General features: G+C 39.8%; 2 protein-coding genes across 3 annotated transcripts in view; one reads left to right on the top strand and one right to left on the bottom strand.

Moving 5' to 3' along the window:
- The window catches only part of LOC125716036 (astrotactin-2-like), a 228,358-nt gene that overhangs the window by 49,735 nt on the left and 151,469 nt on the right, over positions 1-27,154 (top strand). For both annotated transcript variants that reach the window (XM_048988276.1, XM_048988269.1), the window contains exon 3: positions 25,691-26,111. In XM_048988276.1, the coding sequence (XP_048844233.1) occupies positions 25,691-26,111 (421 nt within the window). The remainder of the gene's footprint in view (positions 1-25,690; positions 26,112-27,154) is intronic.
- Positions 1-27,154, bottom strand: part of LOC125716164 (basic proline-rich protein-like) — a 386,857-nt gene that overhangs the window by 271,064 nt on the left and 88,639 nt on the right. The gene's annotated exons all lie outside the window — the stretch shown is intronic.

Raw genomic sequence — 27,154 nt, 5'->3', positions numbered from 1 at the left:
AAGAGAAATCTAACTTGGGTATTTTTTTTATCTAAATGTGAGTCTGGCTGCTGCCCACAGTTACATCCATTGGCTGATTACGGATTCTGAGATTCAACTGTCTCACGCCTGACAGTATAATAGTTGATTTGTTAAACTGTATGCTGCTGAATTGTATGCTGAACAGGTATATGCATCAGGTTTACTGAAAAGTATACTAATAAATTGTGTAAGTGGAGTACCCTCTGCTATAAGCATTAAAAGAAAAATATATGTCTCAGATTTATGTGGCTCTTTTTTCTTACCTTTTAACCATGGTAACAATTAGAGCCCAGATTTTATCAGAGTAATATGATCATGAAGCCTGTCAGCCTTTTTCTTTCTGTCCTCGTAGACCCTTCAGGCACTCTGAATTACTGCTTGGCAGCCGAGTCACATATATATTCATTGGTGGGGTTTAATTAGGCTTTGTGTTCCACATTGCTGTCTCAGGGCAACATTGGATTTTGAGATAATGCGAGTTGCTTGTCTCTGTGTACAATGACGTGTTTAGCAAATTGTTTTAAAGTTACCAGAATTAATTAGAAAGAAACTTACGAATTGCCTACTTCTACTTCCCTTCGTGACTGCCATAGTGCTCACACCTCTGAAAAAAAAATGTGCTTAATTTCTAATTTCCTCCACATACAGTGATTTTACAGTTGTGTATAGACTGCAGCTTAAGCAACGTGCGTGTTTTCATAGAAATATTTATGTTGTTGTTGCATTGTTTAACACCGAGTAGGTTTCTCAGTGTTCTGATGGGCCTGATTGATTAATTGTCTGTTAGTGGTAACTGGATAATTAACAGGCAGGAAATGAACAAACATGCTTCATTGACTGCGTGGCCATAGAAATTTAAAGATAAAGGGAAGGAGAACATCAGAAACACATCCTAGTACTAAAACCTGATTAATCAGTTTAAAAATATAATATATTTCATAGTAATATATTAGGTATTATTAAGAATACATTTTTCCTTAGCGCACTTGCACAGAGGTTTTTTTCTTTCGGCTGCTGATGTTTTTCACAGCTCAGCTCCTCATGAAGTAGCGTAATAAAGAAGTTTAATCATGCATTGTTTGCCATAAGCCTTGTTATTTTTATCGGACTGCCTAACTGTTTTTCATCAGAATGATGTTATCTGCCTTCCAAACCCATGCTTCTTACGTGACTTATTTGAATTTCTTGGTGAAAGTGGGTGCACACAATTAATTGGCAAAATTGTACTTGCGGACGTGCTTTTGACTCATTCTTGCAAATAGTGGTCATTGTTAGCGATAATGCTTAAGAGACAATGTTGAAAAGTAACCCTTATTGCTTTTTGCATTACATTTACATTTTTATTTAGCATACTCTTATATCCAAAGTGAAGTACAGTTGCGAAAGTAGAGTTAGCCAGTTGGTGGAGCAAGGGGGGGTTGAAGGCCTTGCTCAAGGGCCCCACAGTGAAATCACTGTCAGTCTCAGGAGTTATTTCAGCAGCCTTGTGAGTCCTAATGTGCAGAGCTTCACACTGACCAGTTTTTGTTGCATTTTATGCTCAGGATTTTCTAATATCTCCTTTTTTGTTCTCACCTCAATGTAAACTCACTTTTCATACGTTTTTTATTGGACAGAGCTGTCAACAAAATCCCTTAGTGTTCAGTGTTCTGGAATACCATTTTGCATCAAATTATACCTATGAAAATATATGGGTTTCAACAATGAGCTGCAATGACTAATTACAGATTACTGTATGTGAGACCCACATGACCTCATGCCCACAATTTCTCAGCAAGGTCCAGCCTCTACATTGGTAAATGTGCATGGTGGGATATCAAATTATTTCAGTACTTCAAGGGAATGAATTACTCATACATTCTAGTCAGTTGTGTGGTTCTGCTTGCAAACTGCTGGATTGGTTACCGGGACCATATTAATTATTTCCATTTGCCAAGTACTCCCTGTAATCTCCTTTGTTGTTCAGCAAATGCTGGGATAGATATTTTTACAGTATGTCTGCATTTGAGCTTGCTACATATCCCAGCTTACTTTTTTTGTGGAATAATTACTTTTTTTGCAAACCAATGAGATGTAGGGCTCAGGTTGCTTACTTTAACACATCTCCAATGCAGTGCAGCACTGAAGTGTTTAGCTTCTTGAGAAATGCTTGCTTGGCATTTTTCCCAAGACATGCATCACCCATATAATCCCACATCATATATTTTTATCACTTCAAGCAATTTGATTAAATATCCAAATACGCACCATAGAGAAATCGCAACAACAAACTTTAGGGCAAATTCTGGAGAAGCGAGAGAAACTTAAACTGAAGCGTTGTTTATGTATAACATTAAATAATTAAACCACATTTAAATGTTAAACATAACCAAGGCTTCAGGATCAATCACCAATATATGTACGCCTGGGTGTACGCTTTCTTCAGTCCTATAAAAAAAAAAAAGCGGTCTACATCGCCTGAACATATAGTCACGTTTCTGGGGAGGTGCACGTCTGGCTGTGGCTACGTCGTACTTACGGCCTTGATTCGAATTAGGCGTTAGTCACACATGATAAATGTAACGCATGCATGTATTTAAGGCTTAAGTTAATCCTGATGTTGCATTTATAAAACAATGATCACAGTCACAGTGAGGCAAAAGTCTACAACCTATTAATTAAACACTGGTATCGGATCGGTACTTGTCTGATACCCAAAACCCAAGTATCGGTATCGGGACAGAAAATGTGGAATAGGTGCATCCTTTATTATTATTATTATTATTATTGTTATTGTTATTATTATTATTATTATTAGTATTGTTATTATTATTATTACTGCTGTTGTTGTTATTGAAAGGTCAGATTTTGATTTAATATCTACTGTTAGTTTCACCATACATGCTAGAATTGTTTTTTGTAATGGGAAATACGCATTAGCGGCATTTCTCTCATATCCTGTATTAGACTTTTAATTCTCCATAATAAATTGTTGGATTCACAGGAAGTCTTCTTCAGGTAACCTTGCTTATGGATTCTGGAAATTAAATATCACATGGGGGAAGGTGACAGTAAAGTGACCATACTGGACTCGGAAATGGAGGTGTCATTTTCACAGGAAAAGAAAAAATGCAATGCATGTTGGCCAAGGTGACTGAAACACAATACAATCACAAGTACACTTACTTTTGCCGGTCTCTAATTTGATCAATTTGGATAAAAATGTCATCTCTAATCTTTGCTATAGGTTAATAGCAACCATACATGAGTCTGACTGCATTTAGATACTGTATATACCATGAATCCATGGATCCATATGTTTCCTGTCATGACAAAGGAGCATTTAATGCTTATATTACAGTTATATTACAATCCTGTACAAAACAGATCAAAGAATGACATCTGAATTAAGGAAAACGGAAAAAAGACGTCAAACTTTTATTAATCTGTTTCTAATGAACTATACTGGAATATGGAGACTTATATTTGGGTGTGTAACTTCATGGAAGAAGCGATATATGATATAATAAAATTACAGGGAAAGACTTTGGTGACCGTTTTTAATGCTACAGTACAACTTTATCTTTTTATAATTAATATGTTCTATTTGTTGTCCAAAAAAGTCAAGTGTTGCAAGAACTTGTTTGCCTTTTAATTTTCTGCTTGAATTGTAATGATTTTGTGTTATTAATTCATAGAGGAGTGGTTAGCACTGTAGACTCAGGCCTCCAGGGCTGTGTGTGGAGTTCACATGTTCACTCCATGTTGCCAGTGCCCCCCCCCCCCATTCTCTGTTATCCCATGAAAGGAATCTTCTGTCTTGCTGGATGATTCATTATGGAAGATTTATGGATTCAAATTAGTAGTTGTCATCTAGTGTGTACACAAACAAACCATTGTGGATGTTGACTTTCACATTGCAATACAGTTAAAAGCAATATTAGCACAAGCTTAAATACATAGGTGCTTTTGAAAATAATTAGATTTTATTCTATTTTTCTTTCATGTTTCTGAATATTTCTATGGTGGAGTTTGTGGCATTATGTTTTTTAAAACTTAAAAAAAAACACTGAAAAGACTTTCAGTTCAATTATAAATTGAAAACATTTTAAGTAATTGATGATTTTGCTATGTAACTTCTCCAGCCTTTCTTTAAATTTAACATTAATTCATAGATGTGTCAACTTGTATTGAGTGACATTAATTGCTTGCCTTCATAGAAATAACCTTTCAGTCTTAATATGTTGCTGTCAAAAGCAGACTTTAAAATAACAGATTATGATAGTACCAGTGACAGTATATTCAATTTGTGTTGGAATTTCTTCAGCATTAAATAATATTGCAAATTATAAAAAGAAAAGCTTTGAGAAACACTTAAATCTGTCATCTATAATGCCTTATAGATACCTCCATAATCTATTATAATGGTCAGTATAGAATTAAGGATAGCTTTAATATTCTTGTTATTGTTGCCCGCTACAAAAAACACATGGATCCCAGGTACAGTATCCCTACTCCATATTTGATGATTCTGTATGTAAATTAGCTGGCTTCTCCCAAGCTGTGGCCCCTGATTCTGCAGTACTTCTGGTACCGTTTTGCTGTCTTGGTTTCCAGTCATTGACATACTGTACATCATATTTTGTTGTATTCTGAAGGATTCACAGGGATTTTCTGGGATGTGCTGAGACTTTGGGTATAACATCAAAAGGTATGGACTCATCCAAGAGGGAGATGGTCCTCAAGATATAAAATACATCTATATTGTGGCCAACATCTATTCGTATGTATTGATAAGGTACAATGGAGTATGCACTGTGTTGTCATGCAGTCTGTCGTTGATGTTGTGCAAGGATGTTGTGTAGATTTGGGTATGGACAGTAAAGGCATATCCCTGCCAATATTGTGGAAAGATTGTGTGTCTTTAGGCCTAATTTGGCCCCTATCAATGCTAAAATCATACATTCACCCATGCTGTTGTCCTTTTTGAGTAGCTAGATGACTCTTAGATGTTCTGCCCTGATCTCAGTCTCAACTAATGCACCAAATAAATGGAACCAGTGTTGGCCCATCACTTCCGTCACCATGCTGGTATGCTTGTCTTGAGTCAGAATTAATAAAGGGCGGACAACAATTTTACATCTGCCTGATGGATAGGTTGACAAATACGGCACGACGTCCTTATCCACCATCTTATCAAATTGTCACTACAATTCATTACTCCTAGTGATCAGCTCTTCCTTTTTGTCAGGCCTCAAAGCTCCTTTCTCCTGCTAGTGTTTTAAGGGGAATGCATAACTTTTGCTTAACTTCTTTCTAAAGACGAAGAACTCAAGCTTCACAGAAATGTAATTGTCCGTGTTCTATTCAGTGGACCAAATGCCATATGTTGTTAGTTTAAATTTGAGAAGACTATCTCTAATCCCCTATTAGTCGCATTAATGTCAAGGGCAAATTACTGTCAGGATCTTTTTTTTTTCTCTGTTTGTGAACAACACTTTCAACCATAGTGAAATAGTTTCAGTATTAATTGAAATGGGAGTATTTTCGTGTCTTTTTTTATAATTTCCTGAAGCAATGGTCAAATTCTGAGTTTGTGTTACATGTATGCTTGATAATACATTTTGGGAACTACTTCCCATTTTAGTCCCGTAGATGAATAGCAATTATCAAACAAGTACTAAATAAGAAGATTCTCTGGACATCATTTTATTTATTTGTTTTTTCAATAAATATGTACACTGCCTGACCAAAAAAAGGTCACCATTTGGATATAACTAAACAGATAGACAAAAGCCTCCCATTGGATAAGTACTGCATTAATAGGTTTCAGCTGGTATCAAGTAATTTAACCTAACTGATGTAGTGAGTAGCTTCTTTTTTCTTAAACACCCATGTTGGAAGGCATATCCTATGGCTGTGGAAAAGATGTTATGCTGAATCAGAAGGATACAATTATTGGCCTACATCAAGCAAAGAAATATACATCTAGCTGAATACAAATTGCTGAAACTACTAAAACTGGTTTAAGAACCTTTCTACGCCTTATTAATCCTCTGGGGACGAGGTTAAAACCTGGAAGGTTTGCGGTGAACCACCATTTTCGAGGAAGAAATGTGGCTGAAAACAAAGTCTTGAATTACTGTGATCAGAGATCAACTGTTGGTGAAAATGTGAAATCATGAAAAATCTGTAAAACTCACAGCTATGTTTAACAGTGAAAATAAGCATTTCCAACAATGCTAAGAGAACTCAAGGTATTGGGACTAAACAGCTGTGTAGCCTTAAGAAAACCACTTATCAATGAGGATAATCAATAAGAAAGGCTTCCGTTCACAAGGGAGCATAAACATTGGACCCTGCAGCAATGGGAAAAGGTCATGTGGTGCGATGAGTCCATATTTACCCTGTTCCAGATTGATGGGTGCATCAGGGTACCGTACTGTATAAGCTTGTGGTGGCAGCGTTATGATCTGGGTTTGCTTTAGTTGATCTGGTCTAGGTTCAGCAACTTTATGTGCCCAAAGAATGAGGTCAACTGACTTCCTGAATTTACTGAATGACCAGGTTCTTCTATCACTGAACTTTTTCTTCCCTGATGGCAAGATGATGAAACTGTGAAAGAGTGGTTCAGGGAGCGTGGAACATCATTTTCACACATGGATTGGCCCCCAGAGAGTCCAGACTTTAACCCCAGCAAGAATCCTTGAGATGTACTGGAGAAGACTTTATACAGCTTCTCTCATTATCACTACATCTTGGCCAAAAACTACTGCAACTTTGGACGGCAATGCATGTTGTAACATTGCATAAACAATACCATGGCAAATGCACGTCGCAATCAGAGCTAAAGGTGGTCCAATGAAATAAGTGTGTACTTGGCCAGATAGTGTATTTTTGCAATTTATTACAGCTACCCTATTTCCTGTTGTACTCTTTTAAATCCATTTTTGTTCTGACTAATCTTTACATCAATGCTCATAGTCTTTGTTCTGTTGCCTACAGTAGGTTACAACTCCTTGTTGAAAGCACATGTCAGAGAACCCCAAAAACAAAATGCATTTGCTGATGAGAGATATTTCTGGAGATGTCAGAGGTTGACAGTATGAAAGTCTCCAATAGTGCTTGGGTCATTTGTGCAGCTTCTACTGGAAACATAAAATGAAAGAAAAAGAGAACAAAAGAGGACATTAGTCAATCTAATGCCAGAGAGGATGCAGCCAGCACAATTGTAACAGTTTGTTTAATGTTTTATAATTACATAAATGTAATGTTGGGAAAAAAATATATTGCTATGCCTGACCCTTTCAGTGTGTTTAATTTAGAAAAATCTCCAATTAGAGAATGTCAGGAAGTGAGAGAGCTGTCATCATTGGGTAGGGAAGCTGCTGATTGCTACAGCACCCATTTAGTGACCATATCGTTGTGCAGCTTACAATTATTCAAAAAGTGCCGCCCCCCAAAACGAGAGAGCAGGGTGTTCAAGTAGCCATGGCAGTACTCCTGTAGGTATGTATATGAACACGTTTTCCAGCACACCAGGAATTCACACCCTATACTGTATGCCCAAAGCTCTTTTGGGAGCAATTATAACTGCAAGTCCCTTTTGTTAAGCAGTGTTGCAGCTCTTTTTCATTTTGTCTTGATAAATTTGCTCACACTGTATGGAGTTTCTTGAGGATCATTTATGAACAGCTATTCTCACACCTTTCCACAGATTCCCTAAAGGATTCAAACCCTTACTTTCTTACTTAGCATTAGGCAAGGATGTACAGTTTGGATCATGTCATGGGCAAACATTTAATAGTTCAGCTGCCTATTTAATAATTCACATTCAAAAGGAATCAGTGTTTTGCTGTCTGTAGATTGGTCCTTGAGAGCCTGAGAAGCCTCCTTACTATTTAAGTCATCGCAGAGGTCACAGGTATTTCCTACCCAGGTACTGTACTCACACTGATATTAAGACAGTCGGTTCTCAGTAAATTCACATCTGAATCTGCAGGCCTTATAACATTGTTATAACATAAATTATTGAACAATGTATTCTCTTTTATCCAAATAGTGACATGCATTGTGATAAAACAGAATACAGAAATTTTTATCTGTGTGCTGTATATTTCAGCTGATCTATATGAGAGAGAGGGGGATATGTGCGCATTTTTTTCTTCAATGGAAGAACATCATCTTTTGAGTTTCAGGTGACACTTGCTCATATCTTACACGTCGCCATGGCCTCATTTTTCATTGCAGATTAATGGGTAATGTTTCATTCTTTGTCGTATTTTAATCTTCTCAGAAGTATTGCTCTCCAGCTCATTTTCTCCCTGTTACCGCACTATAATTTACAACTTCCTACTGCAGATGAGAGAAAGTGATCAGATTGTAACTCCTGCGCAGATTAAAATGTGACAGAGCTGCACATGGAAACATTGATCATCCTTAGAAAAGTGGAACAGGGGTAGGGGTGAAATCTGCTTTAAACAGGTTTGGTTGTAAAATTTTAGCTTTTATAACTTGGAAATTAAACAATGAGGAACACTAATTAGTTTAATGTTTCGATCAAGAGTACAGTATTTCTGCAGTTCTCGTCGAAACAGAAAACTTGTATATAAAACTCATGAAGTGTCAGTGTGTACATGAAACCACTAATAATTATTCTGACCTCAGCAGCAGCATGCAGTGCTCACAGAAAGTCTTGGGATGTTTGCTTAATTCATTAAAATATTCCAAATGTGTTGGTTTTATAACGAAAATCATTACTTAATTCATTTGTTCACAAAAATTATAGATCACATTAGAAACGACCTGCACTTATAAGTAAAAAAAATAATTTCAAGTAGTAATAAAACTCAAATTAAAGTTCTAAAAGAGCTGTTGGGTGTTTTTAATTAGTAACACCTTTGCAGTAACTTGTTTTTAGTATCCGGTTGGGCAGTGACTACAATTGCAATTAATAGCAAAATGGCAAGAACAGAACAAAATGAGTCAGTCAAAAACATGACACTTAATGAAAAGGAAATTTCTGTGCACAAGATACGTGCAGATTGCTTGCCAATGGGTTTTTGTTATGAAGCAAATAGATTTTTTTTTTTTTACAGAATTAAGCCAGTGTTCTTTCCTGTGAGCACTGTAAATGAGGTAAAGGAAAAGGTGCAAACACATTGCAATGAACTTGAATGTGTAGAAAAAAAATCTTTTGCAATTATTATAAGACCATGAGCACAAATTCATATAGCTGCGCCTCATTAATTTCCCCTAGCTGTGTTGGTGGTAAACTGAGCAGTGAAATCCTTGGCAGGGAGGCACAGCTCTAGCCTGGCAGGCCACCAGACCTGTGAAGCACTTGCTAAGGCCTGGCATTTGCTGTACATGACGGGGCACCAGTAAAGGTTGACATTATTTAATTTAATTTTAATTTAATTTTAATTTAATTTTTATTCTATTATTTAGAATAAAATTCTATTTAATTTTTTCTATTATTATTATCATTATTATTATGATGATTAATGATTAATATTATTAATTATGATAATAATAATAATTTATGTATTTGAGAAATTGTTGACAGCTGAGAACTCAGTGATGCTCTGATCAATTTTTGCTTATACTGTAGCAAAATGTTTTCACTTATATTAAAATTGAACTGAAAACAATTAAATAGTGACAAAAACCACACTAAATAATAATAATTAACAATAATCCATCCATCCATTTTCCAATCCGCTTATCCTATTGGGTCGCGGGAGGTCCGGAGCCTATCCCGGAAGCAATGGGCATGAGGCAGGGAACAACCCAGGATGGGGGGCCAGCCCATCGCAAGGCACACTCACACACCAGTCACTCACACATGCACACCTGTGGGCAATTTAGCAACTCCAATTAGTCTCAGCATGTTTTTGGGCTGTGTGGGGAAACTGGAGAACCCGGAGGAAACCCCACGACGACATGGGGAGAACATGCAAACTCCACACACATGTGACCCAGGCGGAGACTCGAACCCGGGTCCCAGAGGTGTGGTAGAACCACTGCACTACCATGCCACCCCAATTAACAATAATGATAATGATGATGATAATAATAATAATAATAATTAGTAGTAGTGGTTAATTAGTCGAGGTATTTTATGTATTACATTTTGTATTGATGTAAAGAGAGATTAAGGTGTGATGTTAGATGTGGATATTGAAAGACTAATTATACAGTTATTTCCAGTCACTTGTGTTATTACACATTATAATTATAAATATTTTAAAACAGATTTCATTGTTGTACATGGACCAATGGACAGCATTATAGATTATCATTGAAGATTTTTGTGAATTATGCTAGGCATCCCAGAATAAAAAAAACTTTCCTTTTAATGGAAAAAAATGTAACAGAATGTATATAATTCATGGCAGCATGCGTAACAAAGCCATGTAAAGTCTAGTTTTAGGCAGTAGTTTTACTTGTTTACCCACAGTTAATTACACAAAGTATTTTATGATAAGCTTATCATTAGAATTAGAAAGCAGCTTGCTTTGCCATTCTGCTGTATGCCTTTTGATTACAAATGGGTATATGACCTAAAAACAGTGAAAATAAAATAATCAGGTTGAAACAGTCAACAGGCACAGACATAAAAATGACAAGAAACAAACAGCGCAATATAGACTTCATGTACTGTGGTCCTTGGAGGAGAATTTGCTGGAGCTTTTTGGCCTTGTGATTAAAAGATACCAGTACAGTATAATGCCAGTGTAAAATAATTTACATTATTACTTAAAGAAATTTACTGAGATGGGTTGATGCCCCATTCTGGGTTGTTCTCTGCCTTACATCTGTAGTCTTTGGATCCCCCACAACACTGAATAAAACAAACGGTTATGGAAAATGGACGGACGGATGGATTGATGAATGGATAAAACTTACAGCTGACATGCTACTGTAACTCAGTGGGTAGCTCGATGGCCTTGTACATCTAGGATTTTAGGTTTGATTTCGTTTCTGATATATGTGATGCTGTCATGCCCTCCCCATGTCACAAATCTTCTTGGAAGATCTTTTTTTTTCCCCAGCGTAATCATATACCCAGTTGCAGAGTGGTACCCCACTTTCTGAAAGATTTAAGGAGAAAGAGGTAAAAGCCAAACTTCTTTATTATAGTTTCATCAAAGTTCCACACAGCAAATTTGTATCCCAAAACAAGATTCTAAAAAGATACCAAAATCATTAAAATGCCAATGTCTCCAGACACAATTCTGGAACTCCAAATACTTAGTCAGACCACATGACTGACCAACATGTTGAGAGCCTTGTGCGTTTAATGGTGTTTTCACATATAGTTTTTTTTTATTGAACCGAACTCAGTCCTCTTAGGGTTTTTGCATGCCTATAGTTCAGTTTCTCTGGTCAGTTGATGAGTTTTCACTTTAGTTTGGTTTGCTTTCACACAATGAAAATCCAAGTGAAGCAATGATGTGCTACTACAAACTACGTGACAACATTTATTCTGCCTGTTGGTGAAATGTGTTAGTGGTGAGAGCAAAATACTAGGTACAGGAAGAAAGTCCTGTGTCTGGGGCTATGTAGTAAATACAGGAAGAAAGTCCTGTGTCCGGGGTTATGCAGTAAATACAGGAAGAAAGTCCTGTGTCCGGGGCTATGCAGTAAATACAGGAAGAAAGTCCTGTGTCTGGGGCTATGCAGTAAATACAGGAAGAAAGTCCTGTGTCCGGGGCTATGCAGTAAATACAGGAAGAAAGTCCTGTGTCCAGGGCTATGCAGTAAATACAGGAAGAAAGTTCTGAGTCGGGGGCTATGCAGTAAATACAGAAAGAAAGTCCTGTGTCCGGGGCTATGCAGTAAATACAGGAAGAAAGTCCTTTGTCCGGGGCTATGCAGTAAATACAGGAAGAAAGTCCTGTGTCTGGGGATATGCAGTAAATACAGGAAGAAAGTCCTTTGTCCGGGGCTATGCAGTAAATACAGGAAGAAAGTCCTTTGTCCGGGGCTTTGCAGTAAATACAGGAAGAAAGTCCTGTGTCCGGGGCTATGCAGTAAATACAGGAAGAAAGTCCTGTGTCCGGGGCTATGCAGTTGTGCAATAAGTCTTTGCAGCTGAACATCCCTCACTGTTATGTATTGTTGCCTCAGTGTTTTTTTTTACTTTCACATGGCACTGTTCAGTTGATCGGGCAAATCCTCTCTACTTCAGCCTTCGACTGAATATTTAGAAAACTTTTAATAAGTTGTTTTTAGAAGCTAACAGATGTAGTCATCTGCCCAGATTTCAAGAAGGCAACATGCCTCACTGCTAGACCTTGGTTCACTTCTCCTTCTCCGCCTAGCTGCTGCTACTGGTCCGCGTGCTCTGCAACGTCCCAAAATGCAAATCACATCGGACTACAGCAGCCGTTTACCTCAAACTCGTGGCACTTGGAAGTTGCGTCATATTGAAGTTGGAAATACAAATACAAAAGGCGAACCTGGAGAGCTTTGTTTTCACAATGCACAGGTTAAGCAAACTGCAGCGTGGACTTGAGGCCCACCTGCCAAGTTTGGTTCAGTTCAGAGGGCTCTGAGTTTGGTTGGAGTGTTCAAATTTGTGCAAGAAATCTTAGCTAATTGCTGGCTAAGTAGAAAACCCATCTAGACACAGGTGCAAGCACTAATTAGGTACTCGGCTATTAATTAGGTACTCAGCTAGTTAGCAGGTGAATCGAGGTGGGAAAATTTGAAGCTGTTTCCTCTGCTGGTCTGGTCAGGAAATGACATCCTCATGTTTGTGTGTCTCACCTGGGTCTTGCAGTTTCTACCCATTTTCCAGACATTTCCTTCATGTAGATTGGAATGGCCGACGTGCTCTTCGTCGTGTCTTATAATGGTCTGTGGCCCTTGCTCCCTGGGGTATGCTCCAGGCCAGCTGTGACGTAGTATGGAATGAGTGGTTGTGGAATCTTATTAAAAGGTGGTCAAACCATGAAGCCTCAAGTGTCTAATTCCCAATCCTTGCTATCTGTGACAAATCCCACTGGTCCTTATTAATAACTACAATTCGCAATTCAGGGCCAGTGTTTAATATCCAGGAGTGATGTTCGCACATCTGCACTCATTGGGGCTTGTTTGCCTGTAAGGATGTTTCTCTTACTCACCACAGAGGAAGATAAGCTTGTGAAGAGTGAGTTGGATCCACCTGGGGGGAAAATATGAAGAAGTAAATCCAGCCTAGCCTCGATACCTCTGAGTGGCCCAAGCTGAAGTTTCAACGTGTCCCTTCCTAGTATATTTGCAGCCTTTCCAATGAATCAGCAGTTCACACTGGAAATGGTACCATGGAGATTGATGGCCCCTTGGAGTCTGTTTGAAACATTTCCATTTGGATAAGGGTGTGACTGGTCTTTTGGGCTTTTAATTTTTAATAAAGCACATGTTTATGACAGGGTGAGTAACAGCAGATACAAAATAAATTTGTAATGCTTATGCCAGTAAAGTAGACTTTTTCAGCTATTTTTAATGTGTTTCTTGTTTATTATCATATCTGGCTGACACATTCTGATGCTTATGGGATACCTGTTGCCAGTCTCCAAACAGACACACTCACATTTTCCTTACTTCTATTTCTGTGGTGCAGCAGCTGTTCACTGACGACTGAACACTCAGCTTCCCTCTCCCTTAGAAATGTGTATCTTTATACATTTCCTGAGGTGAAACCACAGATATACATTCAACATCTTCACTAGAAAAAAATGTCCTCCTTTTTCCTCTCGACATGGCGAAGGTATTTTCTGAAAATGTGTTATTGTAACAAAATGTATTGCAATATGAAAGCCTACCGCTGAGTTGTCAGGACAGTCGTTGGGTTTGTCTTGTAATGTTACCGGGGGCATTTTGAGGGGGTCTTCCTACAATGCTAGTCACCTGATCAACAATCGAACAAATAAACAATGAATGATAAAGCATGGTGATGCAGATAGAGAGAGACGTTAATGTGGATCACCTGTCATTGGCTCCATCCTTAAGTTCACCTGTGATCAGTGATCACAAAATTTATTGACAAAATATATTTCAAAATAAATTAAAATAATTCCAGTTTTTTAATTGACCATTTCATTCTTTATATTAATGGTCGGGGTGCAGGGGTGGTTGTAGTCGCAGTACTTCCAGGAGGGAGAGTCTGATCACAGGGATTTGATGTGTTGATTCATTTGATCTGTCCCACATTCAGTTTTGTAAATATTGTTTTGTTGCCCCTGTTTGCTCTGAGAGACCTGGATCACAATGATCCAAACTCTGAGACCTATGACTGCTCTTGGCTTGTTTCCTTTACGTGTTTCTTTATTCTTCACCAAACCACCATTTTGGTTTTGCACTGTATGACCCCATTCTCACATGGTCTCTGTTTGTGATGGTCTTGATTACTGCAAAGTGCCTATTTTACATGGTGTTGTTTGCCATTGTGACCACTGGCACCATATCTACATTTCAATCATGGGTGTGTCATGTTAATGTTTTTCTATTTAATCTGTAGCAACCAAAGAAGTCTCTGTAAGTGGATGTTATGCTTTTCTAAGGCAGTGATGGCTTAATGGTTAGGGAATTGTGATTGAAAGGTTGCTGGTTCGAATCCCTGATCAGCAAGGCGCTCCTGAGATACTCTGAGTAAGGTACTGCTCCCTAGGAACTAAATAAGAATAGCTTCCCACTGCCATGTCACGAATGGGTTAAATCCATTGTGTACTGAGATGTGTCAACAATGACCACTAATCATATCACTTGAAAATAAAGGCAACACGGTCATACATAAAATCATATTTTACTGCTGTCTATTATCCATTAAAATGCAGAGTGGTATGTATTCAGAGTCAATCATGAATTAGTGAACAGTATGTAGCTCCGTACATCCTAAAAATGCTTGAAGGCAATAGACAGTTTACAACAACAGACTCTGCCTCACACAGATTTGTGTGCTGGAAATAATGTGATATTGGTCACTGGCTCCTGCAGTGACAGCATGGGAAGCAGCAACATGTTGAAGAATGTGGAACTGACAGGGAGCCGGCAGAGGGCACATCTGTTTGCTTGTCGCTGTCCTTCAAAGGACGTGAAACGTAGTGAAATGCTCTCTGACATCCTGGAAGCCTTACATTAAGAAGACACATTCTGAGGAAAGCATTTGCGTGTGTTGCTTGACATGTCATTAGTGACTGGAAGCTTATTTGCCTTTCCTTTACATATTTATAATCTTTTGTCATTTGTCCTTCTGTTTGTCCCACATTTTGTCAAAGAACATATGTCTTGGCAACTAACATGGTAATGAAGGTCATGAAGTTACTGTCTTGCAGTTTGAGTTCCACTGCCATTATTATGACATTTGTGATTTTTTTACTAGTTCATCTTAAATGCCTGCATTTCCGTGGCTTAAAGGTAAATGTTAAATGCCTTTTCTATTCACCTGAATGACCTACAGTTCTGCAGCTGCACTGCAGGAATTGAAGATTGTCCAGTGTATGCTCAGCATTTGTGAAGTTAAAGCAAAACTAGAAGGTTATGTGCCTCCAGATTGGCACTGGGTCTGAGTTGACACACGTGTTAGATTGGGGAAAGATCGGGGGACCTGGCTGGCAACAGGAGGACCTCAACATGATGCAGGCAGTCCATAGACACACGTGATGTGTGTGGACGGGGATTGTCTTGTTGCCCATTGGTTCCAACATCAGGTGATTGTGACATCTGCATGCCCCACATGCCGGGCAGTTGCACGGTACGACCCCTGGTTTCCTGCAAACCCACAATGCGACCCCTATAAAACTCCGTCAAGTGCTGGTAATGCTGTCTAATGTATCTACTGTATGAGGCATCCTCAGTGTCTGGTGACTAGATGTGCCAGCATTCAGTATATACTGTATATGTGTGTGTGTCTATAGACACATACACACACACACACACACACATACATATATATCCATCCATCCATCCATCCATTTTCCAAACCGCTTATCCTATAGGGTCGCGGGGGGTCCAGAGCCTTTCCCCTGAAGCATTGGGCACGAGGCAGGGAACAACCCAGGATGGGGGGGGGCAGCACACATATATACAGTATATGTGTGTGTCTGTTTTATATATATATATATATATATATATATATATATATATATATATATATATATATATAGACACACACGCACATACATATATACATATGTAGTCCGTTATAGACAAACAAAACTACAGCCAAAAGCGACCCTGGGGACCAAATTGTTTGTCTGTCATAACCGAAATTCCGTTACATACGAGTCCGCTACTGTATATCTGATGCTTTTTCTGCATGTTCTTAAAGGCGCACGGCTGAGACCAGCGGACCTCATCCGTTATAGAGGATATTCCGTTATAAGCGAGTCCACTATGACGGGATTTTACTGCATATAAATTTAAAGGGGACTTTCATTGTTGATCTTTTTTTAGTACTGGCATGTTTAAAATGTATGGTTATCTTGCAGCATAATAAGCAAACTGGAGTGTATTTAAAGTAACTGCATGTACTCTAATGAGAAATAAATGAATACGTATTACTGTAATATAGTACAGGTATTTGTGCTATTGGCAGTATTAGTTCTGTTGGCATTTGTTTTTCTGTCAGCCAATCAATTAACTTTTTTGAGTTTGTGATCCTGTGTGTGTGTGCATATGAGTGTCATGATTTTATAGTCTATGTAAGCAAGTTTGTGTATTTGTGTTGGCCTTAGATCTCTTCAGGGAGGGTCTGTCAGGTGGCAACATTTGCCTGGATGTAAAATAGACTGCAAGATGTCATAATGATGTGGACTGTCTGCTGTCTCTTCTTGCCAGCACCACCAAAAACATCTGCATGGCTGAAAAGAAAGTTCATCTCCCAGCATGCACCCTGCTGTATTGAAAATATTGAAGTCTTGGCTGTTTTGATCAGGCCCAGAACATTAGCAGTGTGATAGATGAGCCGGCCATTGCCCTGAATGAAGTGTACTGTGTCTGTTGGTTGTAGGACAGCACAGTGCCTGTTAGGAAACCACAGTTTAGTACAATTTACTAATAATTTCCACATTTTCCAGCAGACCATTGCGTCCCCAAATTTTCAGACACTAAGAGGCGTTTTTATAAGCACCCTTATAAGGAGAAACCACAGTTTAGCTTGATATATTGCCATATGTCATATTTTCAAATGTCCTGTTATGTAACCCAATGTCCCAAAATTAGGGTGAGCCAACTGATGGTAGGGTTAGGTTTTGAACGGTTATGGCCTTTGTAGACATCAAAAGAGGTGTTTATTATAGTTCAGGACCCCCATATAACAGAAACCACAGGTTAACTCAGTTTAATAGGATATCGCATACTTTCCAACAGCCTTCTGTCACCAAGTTCCCAAATTAGGGCTAAGCAACTATAGCTAGGGTTTGGGTTAGAAAGGTTATGGCTTTTTCAGACATCAAAACCTGTTTTTATGATAGTTCCGAACACACATATAATGGGAAACCACAGTTCAGCTCGATTTAATAGTATATTTCATACTTTCCAACAGCCTGTCGTGTCATCCTAAGTCCCCAAACTGTGGTTCAGCAACTGAAGCTAGGGTAAAGGTTAGAAATGTTATGAGTGTATCCAAGAATGGAAGAAAATATCTTCAGACTGACAAGACTAAGGTGGGATTCTGGTCTTAGCTGGGCATGAGGTTTTTGACCGGTAGCATTCACGGCAGACATACAAGTGAATTGATTCATCTACAAAAATACGACTGAGTTTCTCCTACAATTGCAGCTGTATTCTTTTGCCTTGCCTGAAAAAGATGGCATACATTGTTATTTTGACTTGTGGTATGAAAGCATAAGCCCAGCAACATCCTGGACACCAATTTGCAAAGTGATTTTAATTTTTCATACTTTGGATTTATAATAAATACCATAAAAATGTGTTCTATTTAGGTACAAAAGAAAAAAAAAATCTCATTTCAGTTTGAGCTCCTGTTCCTTACCCTAACAGCAAACTATTTGACAGGTGGAAAGGGAACTTGTAATGCGTTTAAGTATCTGTATCAGTTTTGTGATTGACAGGGTTTGTGATCAAGAAAGTATGGCTTTTGTTTGAACTTCTTGGTTTTAGGTATTCAGCAGTGTAATTTAACCAAGCATCATGATGTTATGAGATCCATTCTGATTATATACTTCTGTGCTTTTACCTTAGCTGACTCAGACGTCTCACCAGTTTTACACAAATCTACAAAGGGCTTTTCTTACTCCTAACAAAATCACTTCCGATTATGGTAAATATTCTGATAACTCACCTGCTCTGCAAGGGGTGTAAATACGGGGAATAGCCTCCTACTTCAAAATATTTATACTGTTCTTCCATACATTTGTAACATCCATCCATCCATTTTCCAAACCGCTTATTCTATTGGGTCGCGGGGGGTCCGGAGCCTATCCCAGAAGCAATGGGCACGAGGCAGGGAACAACCCAGGATGGGGGGCCAGCTCATCGCAGGGCACACTCACACACCATTCACTCTCACATACATTCCTGTGGGCAATTTCCCAATTCCAATTAGCCTCAGCATGTCTTTGGACTGTGGGGGGAAACCAGAGTACCCGGAGGAAACCCCACGACGACATGGGGAGAACATGCAAACTCCGCACACATGTGACCCAGGTGGAGACTCGAACCCGGGTCCCAGAGGTGTGAGGCAACAGTGCTAACCACTGCACCACCATGCCGCCCCTACATTTGTAACAATTCATCATTAATTGTGTTATTTAGAAATGATAGTTTCAGTCTTGCATTACGTTTCTGGATCAATAGGGCACTCAGCATCATACAGCCATATATACCTGTTTTAACAAGTCAAACTGTAGAAAGTGGCTGAGAAAGTTACTGGTCTTAAAACCTGACTGTGTCCCATTACGCTTGAAATGGGGCTAAGGGGCCTTACTTTCTCTGTCAAATAAGGCTGTGAGTCATTCGCTGAATAAAATGTGCACTTCAGCAGCACTTTGCTAGCACTTCACACAATACCCTCAATAAAAATCAGCAGAGGACGTCTAGCAGAAATTAACTCCTTCTTATGCCAGTGGGGCACGCACCATTGAATAGGGACAGGCTGTAAATCAGAGCCCAAACGGAGAACATTAAAGCTTTATATTTACACAAAGGAAAACTAGGACCTCTATGTCAAATATTTATCGTACATCGATTATACAAGAAGAGTATACAAAACATGCTTCCATCTACAATCCATAACTGCGTATCCTATAGAGGATACTTGCCTTTCCATTTTTATTAAACTTTATTTTGCCCTCTATTGTAAAATTTTGCACTACTGTATGTGTATCACATGTGTATGTGTTTATATAAATATATATATATATATATATATATATATATGTGTGTGTGTGTGTGTGTGTGTATGTATACACACACACAAATATAAATACAGTGTTTTGTTATGATGTTTTATATTTCTAAATTAAGAAAATCCATCTTATTTAATGACATAGAGGAAGTCGTCCAAGCGTGCCTTACTCTCAGAAGAGATTACTCTAGTGCGGTACTGTCAGGATGTCAGACGTGTGGTGAAACCCTTTCAAGCTAATACTGAATTTCTGGCAAAGCCCCTGAGTATGAGTACTTCTGCTGGGCCCGTCTCTGACTCAGGCCGGCTGTTTTGGCAGCCACTCTGCGAGTCACGGTGGCACTCGGTGCTGTTATCAGCTCCGCGCCAGTGCCCACGGTCACGTCAGTGGCGTTTAGCGTCGGCCTAATCAGCCTCAGCTGCACACACTTCGGCTGACTGTGCAGAAACCTAAGCGCAGAATGAAACCGAGAAGGTCAGTTGCAGACTCACTAACAGCCAGCTAATGAGAGCTTCCATTTCTCTGTTTTCAGTGGATAAGTTCCGCTTAAGACAGTTTACATACTGCATGTGTGTTTGTGCACAGGCTTATACTGCTATGAATAAATCCATCTTCTAACCACTAATCTTGTCAGGCTTGCAGGGCTGCTGGAGCCAATCCCAGGCAGGACAGGGCAGAAGGCTGGAGACTCCCTGAATGGGATGATAGTCCACTGCAGGGTACTAATCATTAAAATGCTATAAGCCTTATGTTAAATATTCTTTTATTTGTTCAAGTAGTTGTTTTGAGTATGTCCATTTGTTCCATCTCTTCCCAAGATCTAGCATGAATCTGAGCATTCGATAAATCACTCCTGTTGACAGAGAGTGTCTGCAGTGACGCATCACCTAGCTCATGAAGACACCACATCAAGGTTATCTCCAAGGCTTGATTTGGAAACTGTCATGATGCAAGAGATAATTTGCCATCATGTGGCCTCTCTGACACATTGACTAAACATCCAGTTTATCACATAGAGGTCTCTGACACTCAGGGTTGCTGGGGTGGTACCTGGCGTGCTTTTTGCCTCTATTTCCCAGCTGTAATTCAGCAAGCTAAGACATGTACCAGCTACACCGCTGCTCATTATCTTCTTTGAAATCCCTCCCTACTGTATCACTCCCCCACTCCCACAACCCTAATTTAATCACGGAATGCAGCAAATGAAAGTAAAATTTATGTCATGTGGAATTGAATTAGCTAAGTAAAGCCTAACTTTGCATACAGGAAATAGACTCTGGGTGTATTTCAGTGTCACATTACTCCTCTACTACAGCCAGTGCAGCTTTCCTTCTGTTTCTTTTCTTGCACTGCACAAGGTTGTGACGTTTCTGTTATTTTCAGCATAGTTAAAAAAAAATGCAGACTGTGAATGTTTTCATGAGACCAAGTACAAAGACATATTTGAATGATTCTAGCCATGGAATTCACCAGCCATAAAATAGGAATGAAAAGACTAATTGATCTTTAAAGCTCAAAATCCACTTGCATGCTACTCAGGTCTATCTCTCAGCCGCTTATCTTGGTCAGGAGGTCACTGCTGGACCTGGAGCCGTATCTCAAGCAGGCAGCCCAGAGAACAAGGCTGGGGTCCCACTGTCACAGCTTATCACATTGTAACATTTGGTGGACAGCTTGCCATGTCCGGGTATACAAAGTGCACAGTGATGTATTCATTGTAGAATTAAAAGGTCTTGTTCTTGACACTGCCTGTCTGTTACATACTATTTAGCTGTTACTTATCAAAGCTGCATTCCTTAGTTCAACAGCAAATATATATTGTAACAAGCTTGTGGGTCATGTCTGTTTGAATGAAAGAGTCTCACAGTTTCCTTTGGAAGTCCTGCCTTTATTGCACAGACCAGTGGCAAACACTCTCACTCTGTTAAGGGTTGCGTAGATAGAGCAAGACAACTATTTACATAACGCACACACTCGAGGCGACACATTAATAAAGCACATGCATTTTACAGTGGGTTGAAGCACCGTATGACACTTACTATTTACAAAATAAAATATGCAGGAGGTACACATTAACAACAGAATATCACACACTATTGGCACCGTGCAAGGCATACCGGTAACCTGCATAATTAATCCACTGACCAGCCCCACAGAGTCACAATATTTGTCTTGCAATGAGGAGCATGTGCTGGTTGGACCAGAAATAAGATTCTAATGGAAATATAAGGATTGACACTTTTGTGTATGTTGCACCTCATATGCTGTATACAGTATATAACAGCTCTCTTGATATTTAGCATTTGCTGGGAGAGAAGCTGAAATAATATACCAGTTTTGTTCTCCCATGGTGCTGCAGTGGTGCATTGTTTACCATTGTTGCCTTATACCTTTGGGACCAGGGTTTGAGTCTCTACGTGTGTGGAGTTTACATGTTTTCCTCCGGAGTTGCCAAAATCGTCCATAAGTATGAATTGTGTCTGTGAGCCATCCTAGGTTTTTCCCTGCCTTGTACCCATAACTGCTACAGTAGGTTCGGCTCCAGACCCCAGCAACCCTGCATAGGACAAGTGAGTATACAGAATGGATGGGGTGGGACCTAGTGCCATCCTGAAATGTAATTTAACAAGTAAACAGTTTTTTGTTTATGCGTTGTATTATACGCATTGGAATAACAAATTACTTTAAATGGTTTATAAAATGCATCCAGTTCCTGGAAGGGGTGGAACTTGTAGGCGAGCATCTGGTGGTTGGGTCTCTACCCCAGGGGCCTAGCTGGGCAAAAGCCTGAAAGAGTTACATGAGGCCGTCCGGTGGGCCCACCACCTGCAAGAGGGCCATGGGGGTCTGGTGCTTTGTGGATTGGGAAGCAGTCAGTAGGAAAGGAGCCTGAGCCAATGTAGATAGATACCATCTAGATATAGTTGGGTTCACGTCAATGAAGGACATATGCTCTGGAATTAGTCCTGTAGAGGGGCTGGACTGGATTTGGCCTTGGTTGGAAGCACAAAGCAGGTGTGGGTCTGCTTATTAGCCCCCTAGTTTGGCACCAGTACATTGGAGTTTGCCCCAGTGAATGAGATGGCCACCACCCTTTAAGTTGGTGGATAGTGGTCTATACTTATGCACAGAGCACCACCACTCTTGGAAACTTTGGGTGTGGTGCTAGAAGTCTCCTCCTCTGGGGACTCCATTGCTCTACTGGTGGACTTTAACACTCAGAGATTAATGACAATGAAACCTAGAGGGGTCTGATTGCATGGAACGCCTTGACCAATCTGTACCTGAGAATTGTTTTGTTATTGGACTTTTATGCTAGCCACATGTTGTCCATAACAAGCACCAGGTTTAAGGATAAGGGTTTTCATAAGTGCACCTGGCACCAGGATACCCTAGGCTGTAGATCAATGATCGATTTTGTAGTTGTATCATCAGATATGTGACTGTATGTTTTGGTCACCTGGGTGAAGAGAGGAGCTGAGCTTTGAACTGATTGGTATCTGGTGATGAGTTTGATTAGATGGCAGGGGAAAATGCCAAACTGATCTGGTAGGTTCAACATATAGTTAGGGTTTTCTGTGAGCATCTGGCAGAGGCCCCTGTCCAGGAGATCTCCGACTCCTACTGCAACTCCCACAGAACTTCTCTTGCATTCCAAGGGAGGCTGGAGACATTGATCCTGAGTGGGGCCATATGCCATGTCTGTATTGTTAAGGTGGCTATGAAGATCTGTGACCGTAAGTTTGTTGATGCCTGTTGCAGTGGCAACTCCCAAATCCAGCGGTGGGCACTAGCAGTAAAAGGAGTCCTCAGTCTGAAGAAGAAGGCCTTCTGAGCTTCGTTAGCTTTTGGGACCCTGGAGCTAGCTGACAGTTATTGGCAGGCCAAGCGGAGTGCAGCATTGGCAGTTGCGGAAGCAAAAGGCCATGAAAAATGACTTTCGGTCACCTCTAAGAAATTCTGGCAAAGTGTCAGGTGACGTAGGAGTGGAAGGCAGGGTTTGCCAGTTATGTTTAAAGCAGGGATGGAGTCCTGTTGACCTGGGGATATAGTCGGACGGTGGAAGTAGTACTTCGAGGACCTCCTGAATCCCCTAAAAAACTCCTCAGTGGTAGGGCTCCAGGAATGGAAGAGATTCTCCCTGAGTTCTTGAAGGCTCCGCATATTGTTATGTCTTGGCTGAGAAGCCTCTTCAGCACTGCATAGAGATCAGGGACAGTGCTTCTGGATTGGCAGACGAGGGGGTGGTCCCAGATTTTAAGAATGAGGATTGGAGGTATGTTCCACCTTCAGAGGGATCGTACTCTTCTCCCTTTGTCCCATTACCCACTATTGACTGCATACATTTATCCCTTTGTCCCCATACATAACTCTTCTCCCTTTATCTCCATACCCACGCTTCCTTGTAGAACTGTCATCCAGTGTGCCTCTAGCATTCTCCCTGATCACATTTGTTGCAGTGCTGTGTTATAAAAGTATATAAAAAGCATGATTTTCATTGCTCTGTCATCCCTTGATACATGATATTTTTTTCATTGCTCTATCATCTCTTGAGAATTAGCCTGAAACATCAAAATCGCTTTCAGTTGAGTGAAAGGGAGAGAGTACAGTACTGTACTGTACAGTAATGTAAATAATGTACAATGTACTTTATTACTTATTATATAATGTTGGTAATGTCATACTATACGTAATTTTACAATTCAAGTTTACCATAGCTATGTACTCAAAAATTACATTACACTGTGTATGGTTCTCTATTATCTCTATTATAGATTTGTAATATATCATCCACAGATGCAGGGGTACTACTGTATATTCCTCCCGAAATTAGTCAAGGTGATATAAATGCTGAAAAGCATGAAGTGAACATCATGCAGGGTTGTTCATCCTGTTTGTCATTTATTGAAAATCGAATTGCATTTTGCAAGTAGCTTTTAATAAACAGTAGTCAAAGAGTTATATGTTGATTGTCCATAAGAAGCACCATGTTTATTTTCTGTAAGGGAAAGTATGGTGGGCAGTGGTGGCCTAATGGTTCGGGCAGCGCCCTTGTAATTGAAAGATTGCTGGTTCAAATCCCTTCACCACTGACAGACCCTGAGTAAAATACCGCCCCCAAACACTGCTCTCTGGGTGCTGAATTAGCCACCTCCTGCTATGTGCAGTAACATACTGTATGGGTTAAATGCAGAGGACGCATTTCGTTGTTGTGTACTGTGGTGTGTCAACAATGATTACTGATCACCAAATTCTAAATTAGGTTGTTCCTTGTCACCTTCTTCTTTGTTTTCAGTTCAGCAGGGACACATTTCATACGGGTAAAATCATGTTGCTGCTGTACGAGAAGAAAATTATAGGAGCATTGTTGATTCACCTTTGCTGCAGACAATTTATACAATAAGATCTATTACAGTATCAACATCAAAGAATAATAATAATAATAATAATAATGATGATGCTTTATTTAATATCTTGAGAGCCCTTTCCCAAATGGAAAAAAATCCAAAAGTTGAGATGAACCTAATCATTAATAGGATTACAGACAGTCATAGTTTGATGTTGATAATGACACCATACAGTATACTGTACAACTTGAAAATGTGCCATGTTGTTGTACAGTAACAGATTGTGTTCAGTGTCAGTTATTCCTGGGTGGTGAAAACATTTGGAAGTTAACACGTTCCCCTCTCGAATTTTTGAATGAACAATTTCAGAATGTAGAATTGGAGGGGAGTCTAAAAATTGATCAAATCAAAATACAGTCAACAACTGACTGCGTATATGATGGTGGTCCGACAACATTTCAGTATATTGGAGCTAAAAAATTCCTGTTGCCTAGTGATATCATAGCTGAAACATCATAGTGCACATGTATATACAGTACTTACTGTAATAATAAACAACTACGTTACTAGTTTATGTATTTGCTGTATTTTTTATCGTTATCGTTATTTGTACTCTTTCTGCATATGTATAGATTTACTGTAGCCTAGGTGTGTAGTAGGCTATACCATCTAGGTTTATAAAGGTATTCTCTGATGTTTGCACAACCACGAAATTGCCTAGCAACGCAATCCTCAGAATGTTTCCCTGTCATTAAGCAGCGCATGACTGTATGTGTGTCCATGATGTATGTAAATATCATTATTATATTACTGGGTTTTTTCAGGAGGTTTGGTCTCATATTAGAGGTATTAATAATGAAATGACTGGCACTGAATATGCACAGTGCTTTCCCTCTCCTTCCATTACCCCTTGATTTTCACTGTATTTTTGCATTTGGCTCTAGGCCAGTAGATTATAATGAGTCTGTCTGTGCTGTTCACTAGGGAAGCCTGATCGCCCTGCTGCTGCTGATCCTGCTCTTCGCCATGGTCCTGTACGCACGGCGGCACTGGTGTAAACGCCGTCATGTGCCCCAGAAGAGAGGGAGCACCGAGGCGACCCACGAGATCCACTACATCCCGTCTGTACTGCTGGGGCCACAGGGCCGTGACGGCTACCATAACAGCCGCCTGCAGCCGCCTGATCCCGTCATCAGCATGCCCATTCGGGAGACGCCCATCCTGGACGATTATGACTGTGAGGAGGACGAGCATCTGGGCCAACACATCGACCGGCTGCACAACCAGCTGTGCAGCCAGGCTGCTGACTACAAGGGGGAGGAAATTTACAGCACCAAAGTGACCCACACCATGGAGAGAATGTACAAGACAGAAGACAGCCATAAACTTGGACCTGATCAGAGAGGTGAGTTCCCTCTTCATTTAGCATAGTCTGTCTTTTAGCAGTTGAACACAGCAGGGAGGGAGGGAGGGATGGACGGATGGAGGGACGGACGGACAGATCGATCTCTGCCAGTCTCTCTGTCTATCTATATAGAAATTGATATACTTTGCTTATAATCATACCTTTGTTTTCAGTATACAGTGGCTCCAACAATGATTCACCCCTTTGGGCTCATCCATCCAGTTCTAAATATATCTTATTTGCAGTTTCATTTAAACATTATAGGATACAGATTTTTCTTTTCCCACTTCAGTAAAGCTTCTTCTGTATGCTTTGGAAGATGAATCCTAGATCTCCCAGGCTTCTTGCAGACTGCAGCATATGTTCCTGTAAGATCTCTCTGTACCCAGCACCATCCATTTTGCTGCCTCTTTTCATGAGCTTTCAATGCCTGAGACAGAGAAGGGTCCCTGTGACGTGATGCTGCCAGCGTGCTTCCCTGTGTAGCGTTCCTGCTCACGATGATGCTCATTATTAGCCTGGTGCCAAACATAGTGCTTAGCACTGATGCCAAATGTTCCATGTTAGTTTCGTCAGACCATGAAATCATCTTGGCATCTCAGTCTCCCACATGCCTTCTGGCATACTCCACGTAAAGAGCTTACACGTTTTTTTCACCCACTATGTCCAGATTAAAGTATCCCGGTTATCGTTGTCTCCAGTTTTAACCTTGGCAGCCTATGACTCCTTAATAGATGCCATGTTGGCCTGTTTCTTGCCGTTTTCGCACAAATAAGGATGACCTGTTTTATATTTCCTACCGTAGGCATTCCATATCTTTCGGATAGATTTGTAAGAGCTCCACAGCATATCCAGTATCTTTGAAATTGTCACATCATTTCTCTGCTTGGTGTTTTTGACCTCTTCTAGTTTTACTTCTTGCGGTTAAATTGAATCAATGGTGCTTTTTTTTTCTCTTCTTCTTGCTGATGAAATGACGTTAAATTGTTAGTTGTTTAAATAACCTGCTTCGTAGTGTAATGACGTCTGTATGAATTAAAACA

The sequence above is a fragment of the Brienomyrus brachyistius genome, chromosome 2, assembly GCF_023856365.1.
Source record: "Brienomyrus brachyistius isolate T26 chromosome 2, BBRACH_0.4, whole genome shotgun sequence".
Lineage (NCBI taxonomy): Eukaryota > Metazoa > Chordata > Actinopteri > Osteoglossiformes > Mormyridae > Brienomyrus > Brienomyrus brachyistius.
The sequence above is the reverse complement of the archived record's forward strand: the minus strand, read 5'-3'. Positions and strand labels throughout refer to the sequence as shown.